General features: G+C 44.6%; 2 protein-coding genes across 2 annotated transcripts in view; one reads left to right on the top strand and one right to left on the bottom strand.

The window, feature by feature from the left end:
• Positions 1-17750, bottom strand: part of LOC306807302 (uncharacterized protein) — a gene marked incomplete at its 3' end in the record, with an annotated part of 38143 nt that overhangs the window by 19513 nt on the left and 880 nt on the right. The gene's annotated exons all lie outside the window — the stretch shown is intronic.
• On the top strand, positions 260-17428 carry ACOX2 (acyl-CoA oxidase 2). The gene is made up of 15 exons (XM_079316696.1): positions 260-486; positions 1165-1445; positions 2582-2744; positions 5358-5509; positions 5745-5852; positions 6503-6622; positions 7087-7202; positions 7598-7770; positions 8839-9001; positions 9671-9861; positions 10983-11144; positions 12079-12184; positions 14272-14489; positions 16201-16330; positions 17040-17428. The coding sequence occupies exons 2-15, from the start codon at positions 1286-1288 to the stop codon at positions 17100-17102; spliced, it is 2025 nt and encodes a 674-aa protein (XP_079172822.1). The 5' UTR covers positions 260-486; positions 1165-1285; the 3' UTR covers positions 17103-17428.

Below are 17750 nucleotides of genomic sequence, written 5' to 3'. Positions count from 1 at the left end.
AGCAGCGCCAGCCCCAGGCGTGCTGCTCTCTACCCGGAGCACGCTAGGAAAACATAAACCAACATTAGAAACACCAGGAAAAGGGCAGGGTGTCACTTCTGTGACGGAGCTGTAAGTGCAGTCTCCAACGCGCCAGCTGCCTTTAGCGGGATCAGGACCAGCCCCGTGTGGAGCGCAGGGCCTATGGGACTGTGCTGCCTGCAGGGGTCAGCGCTCGCTGGAGCAGCCCTGTGCGGAGCGCGGAGCCCCCTCAGCGCAGGGCCTGTGGGATTCTGCTGTGGGACTGTGCTGTGGGATTGTCCTGTGGGACTGTCCCGTGGGACTGTGCTGCCTGCAGGGGTCAGCGCTCGCTGGAGCAGCCGCGGCCGCGCCCCCCGCCCCGGGGACAAGGTCCCCGCGGCCAAGGTCCCCTCACACGGCCCGGAGCCGCGGCCCAGGCAGCAGCAGCGGCCGGACGGCTCCGCGGGAGACGCCGAGAGCAGGTACGTGGGGGGCTGCGCTTGCACGGAGACACAACAATCGCGTTTTCCTCACGCAGCCTCGCGGAAGAGGAAGCGAGGCCGAGGCGGCGCCGGCGCCAGCCCCGCGCTCCCTGTGACGGCTCAAGGGCAGCGCCGCGTTACCCCAGCCCTGGGTGCTGCCCCGAGGCTTTTCTCTCTCCAGCAAGACACCTCCGACTAACGGCCTGAATGGCAGAAAAAGCAGGAATTAATAGCATGTTTGCAGTGATTTGCAGAGTTTGTGTTTCTTAAAGTAATCTGATGTTTGGAAAGGCAACAGCCTCTTTAAGGGAAAAACATGATTTATTTTCTACTCACCACGGCTTTTGTTTCTGTTAGTGTCCTGTGACCAATCTCACTAACATTAGGGTAGGGGTTAATGTAAAGCTGAGCCCCAAGGACAGAAACAGCACAGACAGATCCACCAGTGCCTGTGAGTCCTGGGCCAGGAACTCCTGTGGACATTAACACATACTTGTGGGATATTCCAGCATGAACTTCTCGTAGAATATTGAGGAGAGTCTAGGAAAAGAAAAATATTCTATGTTTTAAAATATGTCATAAACCCTGCAGTGTGAGTACTTTAAAGTGCCATAAATCTCCACAGTTCATTGCAAAGAGGACAAGATAATAATATAATAATATTCATGCAACCCTCGTGCAGGTACATCTCGGCCAACCTACCAGAACCACTCCTCGCTGTGCCAACACCTCCATCAGGCATCCACTGAGGGGTGCCAGTGCCAGAGGAGCCAGTCCCTTTGCAGAGCAGCACAGGCTCCAGGATGGCTCTGCTGGAGACCAGCAAGTCCTGGCAGAGCTCAGCGCCCGGCAGCGTGAACCCCGACCTCAGCAGCGAGAGGCAAACAGCCTCCTTCAGCGTGGAGAGGCTGACAGCGCTGCTGGACGGTGGCGCAGAGCAGACGCGGATACGGAGGGCAGTGGGTGAGTGACCTTAGGAGGCCCTGGGGGGCTGGCACAGGCCAGGCCTATGTCCTGCTGCTCTGCTCCTCCCCTGCACCACAGTGGGGTTTATGCTCCTGGGCATTTGCTTATCCCCCATCTCTTTAAAAAGTGGGAGTGTGGAGCTGGAGCCTTCTCTTCATGTAAATCAATATGACTCCTCCGCAGCCACTCCTGCTGTCTGAAGCTGTTCCTCCTCCCCGCTCCCATCCCTGTCTCTGGCAATACTGGTTAAACTGGAATACAAGAACTGAGGGTCAATACCCATGTGCAAGGGAGATGCATGCAGGGGCTGGTGCTGCTGTGCAGAAATGCACATCACGTGTGAACCACATCCAGCTTCCCTTCTTGGCACGTTGGGCCCATCCAGGTGGGGAATTTCTGTGTGGGTTGGCTCAACCAGACTGAGCTGCTCTCACTCGTGATGGGTGTGCCAAAAATGACTGTTGCTCAGAAGAAACAGGAACAAACCCTCTCTATTTCTCTGTAACTATATCCATATTACACTAACCAAAGGAAAACAGCACAGCCACTGGGATCACCCTCTTCAGTGCCACTGGCATTCAGTATAACCTTCCACATCAATAGACTCAAGATTTTAAGGCAAAATGGACAAGGGTAGTGTTCAAACTGACACAGAAATAGTGACTGAGTTGTTTTGCAACAGTGCAGTGGGCTGGTAACATCCTGAGCAGGACACACAGCAGACTCCAGCAGTAACCCACCCTCTGGCTAATGCAGCTCACCAGAGCCTGGGCAGCTCACATCCCTTACTGCCCTCACAGCAACTGCAGGTAGAGGGATCCTTGGCATCTTCTGCCAGCAGTCACCTCTCCCACCCTGACCAGTGAGGGTGCCTTACCCTGCAGCATCACCATTTCCTCTCTCAGGCCCACTCAGTTCCCCTTCTGCTTCTCCCAACTCGCTGCTTTTCAGAGTCAGATGTGACAGCCATGGGAGCCAGGACTGGCAAAACAAAACCTGTCTGCAAGCACCCTAAAAATCACAGCATCAGTATCCACGAGTCCAGTCCTGCCTGCTCTTCCCTAACATGGCTCAAGGCACTGCCTGCACTTCCCCAGCCCCAGAAGAACCAACTGTTCTGTGTTGCTTTGCAGTGGAAGCTATCGAATCTGACCCTGTATTTAGCAGAGAAAATCAGTATTTCCAGACCCAGAATGAGAGGTATGAAGCAGCAGTCAGGAAGGCTGTTCATCTCCAGAAAAAGATGCATGAGATGGGATGGACTGAGGATGGACCTGAATATAAGTACATTTACAGGTGATTTTTATTTTTTTTTTTTAACTACAATTTTTATTTTTTTTTTTAAAGCTTTGTATGCCAACAAGAATCAGCTTTAGCAAAGGCTGAGAAATGCCAACAGCTGACAAAATAGGTTTGGATAAAAATGTGCTGCAGGTTTTTACTTAAGCAGCACACTTGGGAAAAGGGAAAATGGTGGTACATGACCAGGAACTTCTCAGAGAGCAGCACATGGGTACAGTGTGATAAATCACAGCAGTTCACAACCACAGCATGAGATTTCCACTTGAATCTTACTCCTTGAACCTCCTTACTTGTTCTGCAGCTCTCATACCACCCCTTAGATACTTTTAAATGTATAACCAGAATTGGAAGTGGTGCTGTTTCAGTTACATTACTGACTTCTAAATAAATTAAAGATTACAATTTGTGTATCTAGACAACACATATTTTATTAAAGGAAAAAAAAATCTCCTCATCTTAATTTGTAGGTAAATGAGAAAGTATTTTCACAGTCCTTTCCTTTAAAAGTTTTCTTAACGTTTTGTGTGGGGTTGAGCTCCACATTTCACTTACTTGCCCCTCCTTTCCCCCTTTGCTCAATCAGCTCTTGGCTGGCTGTTGCCCAGGGCACGCTGTCTGCTTGGTGAGGTCACATACCCAGGAGGAAGGTGCAGGTTCAGAAATGCCACCCAGAAGTGCAGTGCCTGTCCCTTACACAGCACTGCTGACTCTCAGAGCCAATTTTTGGCATTTCATAGACTCATAACATAGTTTGGGTTGGAAAGGACATTTAAAGGTCATCTAGTCCAGCCTCCTGCAATGAGCAAGGACATCTTCAACTAGATCAGGTTGCTGGGAGCCCTGCTCAGAATGACCTGGAATGTTTGCAGGGAGGGGACATCCACCAGCTCTCTGGACAACCTGTGCCACTGTTTCACCACACTCAATAAAAATGAGTTCTTCATTATGCCTAGTCTAAATCTGCCTTCTTTTAGTTTAAAACCATTATCCCTTACCCTACAGTAACAGACCCTGCTAAAAAGTTGTCCCCATCATATGAAAGACGATTTTTTTATGCTGAGCTCTTCACCACTCACAGCGAGTGGAACTAATGAAGGGGGAATCAAGAGCTCTTGGACCTGATATTATATTCCCATTAAAAAGCAGCTCTCCACTGCTCCCTCAGAACAAAAAAAATCCCACCCCTTCTCCCACTCAGGTGTGCTTTTATCAGGCCCCCTGATGCCAGAGGCTGCAGCAGGACTAGCCCTGTGTTGTCCCATTTTGAGGATTAGGAGCAGAGCTGTCTGGCAGGGCAGCTCTTGCCTGATGGAACTCCAGGTGAGCACCAAGCTCTTATGACAGAATCCTGGCTCCCAGTGCCAGGCACAGTGAATCACTTACACAATTTAAAATCCAGCTTTTCAAATTGCAGCTAAAGGAACGTTATTTCTGGCCAGGCTGTCAAGGATTCATTAAGTCATTTTCTGTTAATCAAAGCAATTTCCCTTTAACTTCTTTGTTCATATTTCCCCCCCACACTGTTTCAGCATGATTAATTTCCTCTCAGGGCCAGTATTAGAGGAAAGGTCAGAGTCATTTGTTAACAACAGAAGGTATATATGTGAAAGGAGATGCTCTCTACAACACTGCAGTAAAGCAATGTGCTAACAGCCAGTCAGCTACTGAGAACAGCACAGCCACTTACTTGTACATGTACCTGTATCTGTGAGGTGATTCAACCATATTCTAAGGAATCCCAGGAAGAGGGTATAGTTATATTCCTCGTGTTTTCTTATTCTTTCTCACACACACAAAAAAAGCTTAAATAAATTTCTCATTTGTACCATGGAAATCACTGTACCCAAGTTCCCATACATAGTTTCTGGAATAGTGCTTTTTAGGATGTATGCAGATGGTGATGGCAAAGGATCTGACCAGATAATAAACCAGGGGTTACTTGGATGTGTTTGAATTTTTCCACAAGAAGATAACATCTCAATTTAGGACAAATATCCGTGAACCTCAGTATTGTACACTGACAGCAATAGGCAGCAAACAAACTGCAAAAAGTACAGCAACAAACCAAACATACCATGGTGTTTCTCCCAAATGGGAATGGGGAGGTTCAGGAGGTCCAGGTCCCAGATACCTACATGTGTAATTCAGTCTAATATGCCTTACAGTGAATTGCTAGGGTTTGGGGTTTTTCAAGTAGGGTGCTTTTTTGTTCTTTCTTTTAGTTCAGCCTCAAAATCTGACTTAAATAATCAAGAAAATAAAATCCTATGAAGTAAAATAAAAATACAAAATGCTCAGAGAGGCTCAGGAGCTTTGGAGCTGGGTCATGCTTTTACCTAAGTGTCTGATAGTCAGAACAGATAATTCCTCCAAGACCAAGTGAAATGAGTGAGCAACACATGCAAACTCTGTTATGAAGGGAGAGACAAAAGCAGCTTGGAAGGGCACTTTTCCTGCAGTGCTGTGCTGATGCTGGGCAAGGTATGACAAGGCAGAAATCAAAAGGCAGCAGGTGGTGCTGTCTGGTGACCGCTGCAGTGCCACTGCCTCATTATCACATGCCTGAAACTTCATCCCCTTGAAACACCCCTTGTGCCTTCTCTGCAGGGCACTGTCAGGAGACGTCGCGTTCCTCCTGCACCGCGTCTTCATGAGAAGCATTTCAGTGCTGGGCTCTGACAAACAAATTGCCAAGTGGATTCCTCTCGCCACCCAGCACAAGCTCATTGGAAGCTATGCACAGACTGAACTGGGACATGGTAAAGCTGCAGGGAAAACAGCATTTCTGTATGGCACAAGGCTGCAGCCCAAACACCCATTGCAATTTGACTCCAAACTGTCACTCCTTTACAGGGATGGGTGTGGTTGGGTCCTCAAAGCAGAAACCCTGGTAATACCCACAACCAGCTTCCAGGGATCCTTCACTCACTCCATCCCTGGGATATATCAGGAGATTAATACATGGATAGATTTTTTTCAATTTTTTTTTTAAAGGCACTTATCTTCAGGGTTTGGAAACAACAGCCGTCTTTGACACTGCTACTCAGGAGTTTATACTGAACACACCAAAGATCTCTGCCATGAAGTGGTGGCCTGGAGACAGTAAGTACCACACAAAATATTTTGGGTTTTGCCTTCTTCATTTACTCCATCTACCCTGGTTAAGTTCTGGATTTGAGGGCCCAGGTGCTAGCAGAAGATAACTCACATGGAAAAGCAAGTAAGAGAAAGGAGTTTGTCCAAGTTCAAAGGCCACAAGGGAGCCACCATAATTTACAAAAACCCTTGGGTTGCAGGCTGAAGAACTTCACTCAGGAAAGCTCTTGCCTCTGCAGAAATAAATCTTCTCTTTTTTTGTAAATAATACTCAGACAACCAAAAACTGCAGGGAGGTCATCAGTATAGAGGATTCGAGTTAAATTCTTGGCTTCCTTCAGGAAGGTATTTCACAGAAAATAACTGGAGTCACTGCAACAGTGACAGCACCTCCCACTCTCAGCATTTCATTAGCTCAAACTGTTTATTTTTTCTCATATTCTGTTACAAAACTGGTAATCCAAGCCTCATGGGCAGCAACAGAGGCAGAATGATGGTGCAGCTTCTAAGAGTTAAGAGCAGGCTGATTTAGGTTTCCAGCACATACTTGTGCTGACCCATACCTAAGACCTAACACATAATTAGTACTGACCTCTCTTAACTGTGTTTGTGGTGTAACTTGTCTTAAGGGAATGGGGCTGTTTTTCTTCTCACAGTGGGAAGATCAGCAACCCACACAGTGGTCTTTGCTCAGCTGTACATCCACGGGAAGTGCTATGGCATCCATCCCTTCATCGTGCAGATACGCAGCCTTCAGGACCATTCCCTCTGCCCAGGTAAACAACCTCAGACACTGCAGCACTTGTGCAGGTGCTCTGCCTATTTTGCACTCAAATGTTTGCTAAAATTTTGGGCCCAGGGCGAGTTACAATTGCCAAAACTAAGCCAAGAGAGATAGCCAAGGCGTAATTATGATTAACCCCAACCTTTTGATCTGAAGGGAAATTCAGCATATCCTCCACCATATCCAGACCAAGCCCTGGACATAAACAGAAGCCTGAGCATCTCTGCATTAACACCTCAGTTCTAACCCCAGCCAGCACAGATCCAGCTATCAATGGATCATAGAAACAAATTACTACAAGGCATTCGAATGCCTGTTTCACCTCTTAGGCAAGATCACCCATGCTCGGGAAAAAGCAGAGCTGACCATGCCCTTCTCTTGAGATCCCCATCCTGGCACAAAATTAGGAGAAAAAATTCAATTGAAATAAGCAGGCTCTGTTTTTTCCTGCTGCAGGCATAACTGCAGGAGATATTGGTCCCAAAATGAATTTTGAGCACATTGACAATGGCTACCTCCTGCTGAAGAATGTGCGCGTCCCCAGGGAGAACATGCTGAGCAAGTTTTGTGAGGTATGTGTGGACTCGCATCACAAACTTTCCATCAGACTCTCATTTCACAGACAGAGAGACAACAGGGATGTGTTAAATTTGGGACAAAAATCTTCCTTTGAGTGTCAGCAAGTCTCTGAGGTTTTATCAAGGGCAGAAGGTACCCGAATCCGAAATGAAAGTCCGTGTCAAGAATTCCACATTCAGAAGCTGGGGATCATGGGCAGGCAGAACCTACCTCTGCCAGAAATAGTAAGAGTTTGTCTCTTCAAATGGATGTTTTTCACCCATCATACATAAAGACAGTGTTTGCATTCAGTGAAGGATTTTTATGTCCATTTTATTCCGTGCATAGCGATTACACAACCATAGTAGTACTGAGTAAGGCAGCATCTGACAGCCTCTCTCTGCTCCAGGTTCGACCAGATGGCACCTACGTGAGGCAGGGCTCACAGAAGATCAATTATTTCACAATGACGACCGTGCGCATTTCGCTCATTTCCGACGAGGTTCTCACGCCCCTCATGAAGGCTTGCACCATCGCCATCCGCTACTCGGTGGTTCGCCGCCAGTCCAAGCTAAAGCCTGGGTAATGCCATGCTTCCTGCTGGGAAGGGGACTGTACACTCTGTTCCCCCATGCCAGTTTGTATGTCTTCTTTTCATCTTATCATTCAGCCTATCACTGGCTGATTTCCTGGCCCAGACAGGGCATGATAAACTTGCTTCCCCATTATTTACATTAACGAGCTTCAGTCAAAGTACAAGAGAATGTTTACAGTTCTTTCCAAGATAAGTTTCATACTTTGAATAGGTCAGGGGCTCACACAGGCATCTTACTCTTTTATAACTGTAATCCCATAACTGAGCAGACAAAGAAAATCCAGACAAAGTGGACAAGTTGCTGAATTCTTATTCCCTAGTGTCCTACTAGTGGATGTGACATTAAAATACTTTCCAACATCCAGAAATCTAATATTCACACTTTAAGCACTGAATTGCATTCAGGGTTGAATCACCATTATTTTTAAAGAGATATGTTAATTTGAATGGATTACCAAGATTTCCATTTAAATCTCCTTTCAAAAGCAGAAAGATCTTCGTGAAAACATGGTTTGGTTCAAACACAAGCCAAACAGAAGAGCACAGCAGCTGAACTATTGTAATAACCAATTCCATTGATTTAAGCCCTAAATGTACCAACCACAGCAGAAGTGATAAAGAACATCCAAAAACAGCTTAGGAAACTTTAAATAATTCAGACTCAAATATTTTCAGGGAAACATTTCCATGCACGAGGCCACAAAAATTCCATTTAAAAAACCAAAGTTTATCAGGGTGCAATGCCACTGTCATTCCTGGAACACTTAACAACTTGCTGTCCTTGAAGGCCTCCTTCTCATCCTCTCCTGCAGTCCCTGTTCCCCTCTGTACTGACTGACCACACAGAGCCTTTTCTACAGTGTTTGGCTTTTTGGGGTTTGTTTCTCCAATAGCTCAGCAAGCTGGGCAGATTTGCTGCCACACGGTCAGTTCAGTCTTGTTCACACACTGTTTCTTGGTAATGAAAAATGCTATTTTCGTTCTGCAGCAGGTAAAGTAACAGTAGCTATGCTCATGTCCACACTTTCCCTGCTTCATCAGCTGTCTTCCAACAGGGAGCAAGAAGCAAAAATTCTTGACTACCAGACTCAGCAAGAGAAACTGCTGCCCCAGCTGGCAGCAGCCTATGCCTTTTATTTCACCAACGACTACCTGCAGGAGCTATTCAACAGGGGATACAGAGAGATCCAGAGGAAGAACTTTGACATGCTGCCAGAGGTGAGCTGCAGCAGGATTAACTCATACAGCACTTCTGTTCTCTATATGTTAAAGTATTTTAGCAAACTGGACAAGCATTCCTCTCACCACTAGAGAACTGGAGAGAGAGGAAGCACTGAGAGCTCAAATCATGTGTCCCAGGTCCACAACAGTCAGCAACAGCATTTGCTCTACCACCCCAAACTTTTTGTTTTGGGAACCACTGCAGAGTGAAAAGTGCTTCAAAAGCATGTCCAGAACCTTGTTCCAAGTAGCTGATGACACAAAGTGTTATTACACAACTTGATCTACAGTGCGCGTGCACATACGTCTGAGCCAACACCAAAAATGTGACTTTTTAGACAGAACAGAATATTCCAAGCAATTGGGTGCTTGCAATGAAAACACACTCTGAACAAAAGTGGCCAAAGCCAGAACTGGCTGAGAGAAACCCAAAAATGCATAAACTGACTACAGTGTGCCCAGCAGGAGCATGTGCAGCATCCCAGAGAGACACCAAAGGCCAGGCTCAGGGAACTGGGTGCTACCACCACACAAAGGGGGACCTGACAGGTATTTCATGCCCAGGTATCACACAAAATTTTTTAAAGGACCTTATTCTGAGGATTCCACCAGTAATACTTGGCTTTTTTCTCTCTTTTTTTTTTTTTTTTTTTTTTTTTTTAACAGCTCCATGCATTATCTTCAGGTTTTAAAGCTGTGATCACTCAGCATTGCACTGCAGGAGTAGAGATCTGTCTGCGGGCCTGTGGGGGCCATGGCTACTCCCTGCTGAGTGGACTGCCTTCCTTGTATACCAAAATACTTGCCTCTTGTATTTATGAAGGGGAAAACACCATATTGCTCCTGCAAACTGCCAGGTAACAATTCAAATGTGTTCATCTAAAAGCCTTCGCCCTCATTTATTCAGCCTTTACCACTTCTTCTCCAAAACCAGTAAAACCAGCTACTCCTTTCTCACAGCACCTTCTAAAAATACAGCTCAGGATATAAACTATTCATGTCTTCAGTCTAACAAGTATGGAAGTGTGTGAGAACTGGATTATCTCTTCTGTTTTTGTTTTGGGGATGTATGCAGGTGCTGTTCTGCATACCCTCGTTTTCCTCTTTGCCTGGTAGCGCAGCAGAGGTATTGCTGTAAAGTTTTGTGGTTAATTTTTTAAGCAACCAATGTAACAATGATAAAATGTAACACAATATTGGTATAGTGGGGTCAATTCAGAGCAAGCAAAGTTGTTGAATACTGAAAGTGGATGAGTCATGCTCCATCACTTTCCTCCAAACATGCAGACTGATGATTATCAAGAGTAGATGAAATATAGGATAAAGAAACTACAGCTGTTTAAACTTTTAATAATCTGTGTTTTTACTAGGAGAAAACCAGGGTACTTCCCAGGGCCAGAGCCACCACATAACGCCATGCTGCCATTACTCACTCATTACTGCTTTTTGCAAGATCGACAGCAGGGTCAAGAGAAATGCTGTACCCTTTTAATTTCAGACCTGGTCAGTCTAGCTCATACCAAAAATATAAGGGAGCAGGGAATAATCCTTGTAAACTCTCTCCAAAGTCACATGTGTTAACATAATGTGACTGTGTTGGGGATCACAGAGGGTAAGACCAGATAACCATTAAAGCTCCAGAGCATTGAGACTCAGGTTGCAAAGTTGATAATGTATCTAATCACCACACTGCAGAGACTGCTAATAGCCACAGCACGGTTCTGCTGAAAAAATCATCATTATGAATTGGTGTAGTATTAAATAAGGCAGACAGGCTACCCCTGAGACCCACCACAGATCAGGTTATTGTGATTAACTTGCAAAACAAAAGGTCATTATGTGTTCAAATCCATTCTGGGCCACTGATGGGATGGGTCACAGTTTGCTGCTCTTCACCTGAACCCACTTTACATTTTGCATGTGTTTGCTGCAAGGAGATCACCATCATACCCTGCTCTGACTGTTACCCTCTTCCCAGGTTCCTGATTAAGTGCTTCATGGCAGCCAGTGCTGGCCAGCCTGTGCCACCATCTGTCACTTATCTGGCTGCAGTGAAACATGGGAAGTGTCCAGCCAAGAACAAGTTGGATTTTCTCCGTCCAGATATTTACATTGAGGCCTATCAACATGTGGCAGTCAGGTCAGTACAGAGGATGGGAGATGGGATTTCTCTCTTTAACATCAGAAATGTGTTAAGAGCTCAGCTTCTTCCTTGCTTTAAAGGAAGGTAAAATAAAATAAGTTAAACTAAGATTGGCACCATCTGTTCCTGAAAAAGAAAAGGCTACATAGGATTAACAGCCATGTCAGATATTCAGTATGAAGCTTTCACACTCAGAAGTTTTTAAGCCATGTGCTACCAAACAACTACATTCCACAGAGTTGGTGGCACTATTGAAGTGAATCCCAGACCATATCACTTAGTTGCCAACCAGTAAAGTCTTTATTGGACCCTGAGCAATTATATTAGAATCTAAAAATTTCACATACCTGAGAAAGTGATGTTTGTTTTCAGTTTACACCATAGCAAGAACAAAGCCTCTCATTCTATCTGTAGCCTTTCAACTACACATTCAGCAACTCAGCATAAATAAAAATGGTCTCAGAATTATGTACAGTTATGGGCTGTATAAGTGTCACCTCTGAAAATCAGGTAGAAAGACAAACCCTGCTGTCACTGAAACCAGTGTAAAAACAGTCACTCTTCAAAAAGCTTCATCAGTGGAAACAGGATTGAATCCCTGTGTAAAAAAGGAGAAACATCATGTAACAGCAGTCCAGTATTACTGTTTTGCAAACTCCTTACACACACAACCCAAGAAAAGCTCAGCCAAACCCCTGGTAAACTACCTTGGAAGCTGAGAAGGCAGAAATCCTTCAGTACCAGAATGGTCTGGGTTCTTCTCAAAATTTATGCCTAGATTTTGCATAATCTAAGTTCACTCATACTGAGTGTAGATAACTCCAGATGTCAGAAATGCCAGTTTGCCCTTCAGTCACACATAACTCCCAAGTGCAAATTCATGCATGTGGGATGCACATACAAGATGCTTTATGCTTTTTCAATTTTCCAGGCTCACAAGCAACACAGCAGCAAAACTACAGGACTTGATTCAGTCTGGAGTCAAAAAGCACGATGCATGGAACCAGTGCACAGTGCAGCTGGTGCAGGCTGCAAAGGTTAGCAAAATTTATCTGCTTATCTGATGTTTGTCCTTATGAAACAATATGCAATAGGAATTGCATGATTAGCTTAAAGCTTCAGTGCTGTGTATTGTTTCCTGTTAGCATCTAAGAAACACCACAAAGAGTGACACTGGTCTGCATGGTGGAAAAGTCATAGTAAGAAGCAATTCCTGATCTGAAAAATTTGCTGTCTGTATAGGCCAAGTGGAAAAAGACTAGGATAAATGAAAAGGAGAGAAAATGCATTCACAGTTATGCTGCCACTACTGGCAGAATCAGACGTGCCATATCCTGCAACAAAAACCCACCATCTCCAGCCAACACTCATCTTTTTATAAGAATCCAACATGCCCAGAGGAGTCTTCCTAAAGCCACTCCACTGAAAGCTGGTGGAGTCACAGCAAAGGATGAAACATGATTGGTATTTCTTCCATCTGCTGGAAGGATAACTGCAGGGAAAAGAGTGAAAGCCAGTGATAAGTGCAATGTTAACTACTGCTGAAAGATAAATCAAATTTATAAGAGATGCTTTCAGCTGAAGTAACATTGAGACAGCAACACTTGTTCTCTAAAACAAGAGTGAATTAGTACAAAATCAAGCAGGAAAGAGGGGAGAAAACCCTAAATATTAATGAAAACTAAATCTGCTGATAGTTCTGTATCTCCAAAAACCAAAATTCTTTTTAAAGTATACAAATAAGTGCAATTCCTCTACAGTTACGGTGAAGGTCTTCCTTCCCTTCCCTTCCCTTCCCTTCCCTTCCCTTCCCTTCCCTTCCCTTCCCTTCCCTTCCCTTCCCTTCCCTTCCCTTCCCTTCCCTTCCCTTCCCCTCCCTTCCCCTCCCTTCCCTTCCCTTCCCTTCCCTTCCCTTCCCTTCCCTTCCCTTCCCTTCCCTTCCCTTCCCTTCCCTTCCCTTCCCTTCCCTTCCCTTCCCTTCCCAGCAGATCCACAACTTATTTTAACATCATTAACTATTTCTGAAGAGCCTAACATAAGCAGAGGCCTGGCTGTGATATCATCAGTGTTGCTGCTAGACTCTTCAGAAAATAGAGTCCAGGCCCCCAAAGTTTCTTAAAAATTTCAGGAACAGGAAAAGTCATCCAAACCCCTTGAGTTTGCCTCTTAACTTTAAAATGTCAATGTACTGCTGCCTTCGTGGGGCAATTCTATATTTACTTCTTATTCCATACCTTCCCTGGAAATTCACCCACACATGTGGCATGGCAACTTTATGAACTGACACCTGCCAGCTCCCCCTGGGCAGACTCCACACAGGGTTAATTGCTTCAGTGGCCACTCAGCTTCTCAGGCAGGTTCTGCAGTCCACACTGGCCTCCACCTCTGCTGCTTCACTGTGCCAGCAGGAAAAGCTGCAGTGCAGGTGTGCCATGCTTACACCTATGGCTGGAAGGGAACTGTGCAGTGGGGGAGTGAACCCACACAGATCCCAGCACCACCAACCACCCACAGCAGTGTCAGTGTAGCAAGAGTCACCCCACAGACAGGTGGGGTCAGCCTAATTCATCTCTGCACCTCTGCTAGTATTTCTGTCATTTCTGGGCCAGACACTTTTACTGGTGTGTGACCCAAAATTACCAGTTTACTTAAAACCACAGAAGTGGGAAGTAAACACCCATGATAGTGGGTGTTTCCAGAGCTGAAGCCTTGTAGACACTAATCCCAAAGTACCATGAGCCCAGGGTCTTCAACAGAAGTTTTTCCTGTTGATGTACAACCAAGATTCAACACAAGCACATTCCATTGTGTTTCCTTCACATAAACTCTTTGGGATATTCATCAGAACTATTTAGATAGTACTATTTAGAAGTACTAGCATGATTCTTGAAGCAGTTTTCTGGAGTTTACAAATACCATGGTGTTGACTGTTTACACATTCTGTCTTCTGCTGTCGCTGTAAGCCATGAATGCAAAAGGCCTGGTCACCCAGCAAACAAAGGATACAGACTGGAGAAGTGCCAGGGAAATGAAAAGGTTTTATATTCTCTTCAAGAACATTTGAGTCACTTGGCCTACTAAAGTGTTTGAGGTGCATTCACTGTTGATTGCATTTGTTTTCCAGGCTCACTGCCACTACATTGCAGTGAAAAACTTTGCAGAAACTGTGGAAAAACTCGAGACCAAGGCTGGCATCCAGAAGATTATGAAACATCTCTGTGACCTCTTTGCATTGCATGGGATCTTCTCAAATACAGGAGCCTTCTTGCATGATGGATACACATCTGCAGCTCAGATGGACATGGTCACAGCATCCTACCTGGACCTCCTGGCTGTCATTCGGTGAGCTGCTTTGGCAGGACACACACAGAGTTATCCAGTTTATCCCTGTGCTAGATGTAAAAGGGTGCTGCTGTACCTATGGCAACATCTCCACAGTCAATTCACCTCATCCAGTTTTTATTTCCATTACCTGGAAGCACTAGAAATTGATTTAAACATCTACTCAGAGCTTGTTTTCATGGCAAAACAGACCCAAGTTTCCAGCTCCTCTGCAATCTCTACAGTTCTGTAACATGAAATCTTAAATTATAAATGAAGAAATCATGAACACTTTCTACCATCTGCAGTAGAATGAAAGCAGGAAAATATGTAGTCAGAGCACACTGGCAGGAGGCAGCCACAGCAACCCATTACACATTGCAAAATCTGGTAAGCCACAGCTAATACAGCCTACTCTGTTGCCATGGCTGAGCTGCAACTGGTACCCAAACAATCCTGCCTACAGCTACTTCAGATGCATCTGCTCGACACCATTTATCACCAGCTCTGGATTCTGAGTTAAGGTTTTCACTTTCCACAAAACACTCACAGAGGCTTTGACAAAGGGTTCAGCTTTCACTACTCAGTGCTGTTTAGAACATATTAACTGATGGTGCAGAGGAGTTGCTACTCTATGTAAAATTCTACCTAAGCCACCTGGAGATAACAAGAACACACTATAAGCAAGGGCTGAACAGGGCTGAGCCAAACAGCAAGGTTTTTCAGAACTGACAGCAGAATCTGAATTAAGTGATAAGTTTAACACAACATTTTCAAAAGCCTAACGTTGTCTTTGGAATTCATTGCAATTTCTCTGTTAGTCCATGCCTTGTTAACAGGATTCAAGAATGGAGTATTTACATATTTACTTTTAGTAGAAAGAATATAACCATTTCCTGGTCTGTTGCAAAAACCCAGCCTTTCCTAAACTCTCAGACAGCTCTTCCCCAAAAAGAACTGGAGGATAGAAATACCAGCATTTGAGCAAATCACTTTACATCCTGGTACCTCAGGTACAGCCAGCACAACTTCCTACACCCAGGATGATGGGAGGATGAGGAAAGAGAAACTATTTCCTGCTTAGGAGATGCTGCCTGTGCTCTGGCTGTCCATGCTGTCCGACTGGCCCCTGGGCTAGATGGGCCCTTGGATGGTCAGGGCTGTTTTGCTCTTACAGACATGAGTAGAAGAGCTCAACACCTCATGAGGTAATAGAAATACTGAAAGGTAGATGAAGGCTGGAGATCAGCAGAGCAACTTCACATCAGTTGAGTAGAAACCTTACTCCATTTTATAAGACACACATACAGCATAAGAAAAATGAAACAAAGACAAAAATCAAAAGAACAAACGAGAGACTACTGAGAAAAAATCTGACGTGATTCGAGTCCTGAATTAGGGATGGAACCTGAGTGATTTCAAGACCCTGCAAACACCCACTCAGCAGTGCAGACAACTCAGGGCATTAGTAGAACTCCACAGAATCGCAAAATTAGGGTTGAAAGGGACCTCTGGAGATCATCTAATCCAATCTCCCTGCCAAGGCAGGGTCAGCTAGAGATGTCTCTGAGGAATCACAACAAGTGGGATTTTCCCCCCAAAGAGAAAAACTGGCACAAGCTTTTCCAGGAGAAAGCTGGGAAACTGGCTTCCAAGTTTATCTTTGCTTTATTTTGCCATCTTGCAAAGCAGTACCCTCTCAGTAAGAGGAATGTCACCCCTGTGCTCTTAGGAAGGACGCTGTGCCACTGGTGGACGCTTTTGACTTCACGGACAAGAGCCTGAACTCCGCGCTCGGCAGCTACGACGGGCACGTTTACCAGCGGCTCTACGAGTGGGCTCAGAGGTCACCCACCAACCAGGTAGGGCAACTTCCAGGGCAGAAACTGCCTTTCTTCTAACAAAAGCAATACAGATAAGAGACAAGAGCTTTTAATTTCTCTTTTTATCACTGATTTGTATCACATCGCACAGAATAAGGCAGAAGTGTTTCCATATTATGGAACAGCACTAAATGCAGGGTATTTTCTGTTACACAAATATTTTCACTAGTGCAAAACTTGGGGTTTTAAGTGTGTTTAACCAGATAGAGTGTAAATGTTAAACAAGGCAATTTGATTCTTCAGGGTATTTGGCACTTTGCCTTCTCAATTCATCCATACTGTGCAGTAATGTAAAATTTTGTGATGTAAATATGCATTGCTCTGTTTGAAAACTCAATTGGCCTTGAGTGAGATTTTTACTGTGGTAATCGGTGTCCCTTTGAAATTCCACAGATGAACACAAAATTTGCCTTCAGGAAACATTCAAGTCCAAGCATATTTTCTGAGGTTAAATAGTATGCTGTCCCCATGAATTTGGTGTGCTGGTTATGAAGGACAGCACATATTATAGAGAAAAAGATGTTGCACATAGTTGATGTAGCTAGTGGCTTGTTGTTTGTTTGGTTGGTTGGGGTTTTTTTAAGTAGTGCAGCTTTATGTATTTCAGAGACTGTTCTTAAGAAAAAAAATTATAGCCTTTCCCTTCTTAATTGCCATTAATTCTCTTCCACATTCTCTTTCTGAACAGATGAGCCCAGCCTACGAGAAGTATTTGAAGCCACTTCTGCACAACACGCTATCGAAATTATGAAGACCATGTTCCAAGTGAAGGGCACACATTTCCTCCTGTTCTTTGTGCAGCAGTACATTTATGAAGCATCAGTAATGACTAATCAGAATTAATAATCAGTTGCTTATTTGCAGTTACAGCAAGTATGAAAGATTCTCAGCCAGCCATTTGCAATTAGACAGATGCCAACAGCGCTGAGTGGTACCTGCTGCTGTGAGACGATCTAGTCAGGAGTGGTCCAGGCTTCTCCATTTTCTATCCTGAAGTGTCTTGACAGCATCAAAACTCTCATTTGGTTTTCCTATTCACTTTCTAAATCCACTATACGATTGAGAAAAAAAAAACCACCACCACACCGTGAACCCTCTCTCAGTGTATTGTAACTATATAGTGCCTTCAAAAAACCCAAAACAACCAACTTTACTCAAAAATGTATGGTGAAATAATGATCCTTTGTTTTTAGGAACAAGTTGTTCTCTTTGATTAGAAGGTATATTAGAAAGTGCATCTGTTTTGACAATTAAAAACAGCTCTTGATTTGCTCAGTACTGGAATATTCCTGCCTAATGAAGATGCAGACAAAGCTGATACCAGTTCCAGTCTGCAGAATTTACCTTCCCATTAATAGAGCTGCTCATACTGTCTTTCTATAAATCTTGAGCTCCAATA

This window comes from Erithacus rubecula, assembly GCF_903797595.1.
Source record: "Erithacus rubecula genome assembly, chromosome: 13".
Lineage (NCBI taxonomy): Eukaryota > Metazoa > Chordata > Aves > Passeriformes > Muscicapidae > Erithacus > Erithacus rubecula.
Note: the sequence above shows the minus strand (reverse complement) of the source record. Positions and strands in the feature narration are given on the sequence as shown.

What these genes read in the sequence shown, in the direction of transcription:
- ACOX2 (XM_079316696.1), top strand. Translation starts at nt 1,286, where the DNA reads ATGGCTCTGCTGGAGACCAGCAAGTCCTGGCAGAGCTCAGCGCCCGGC. An exon ending in CAGTCCAAGCTAAAGCCTGG is followed by an intron (nt 7,771 to 8,838) that starts GTAATGCCATGC and finishes GTCTTCCAACAG; the next exon opens with GGAGCAAGAAGCAAAAATTC. An exon ending in AGAGGTCACCCACCAACCAG is followed by an intron (nt 16,331 to 17,039) that starts GTAGGGCAACTT and finishes CTTTCTGAACAG; the next exon opens with ATGAGCCCAGCCTACGAGAA.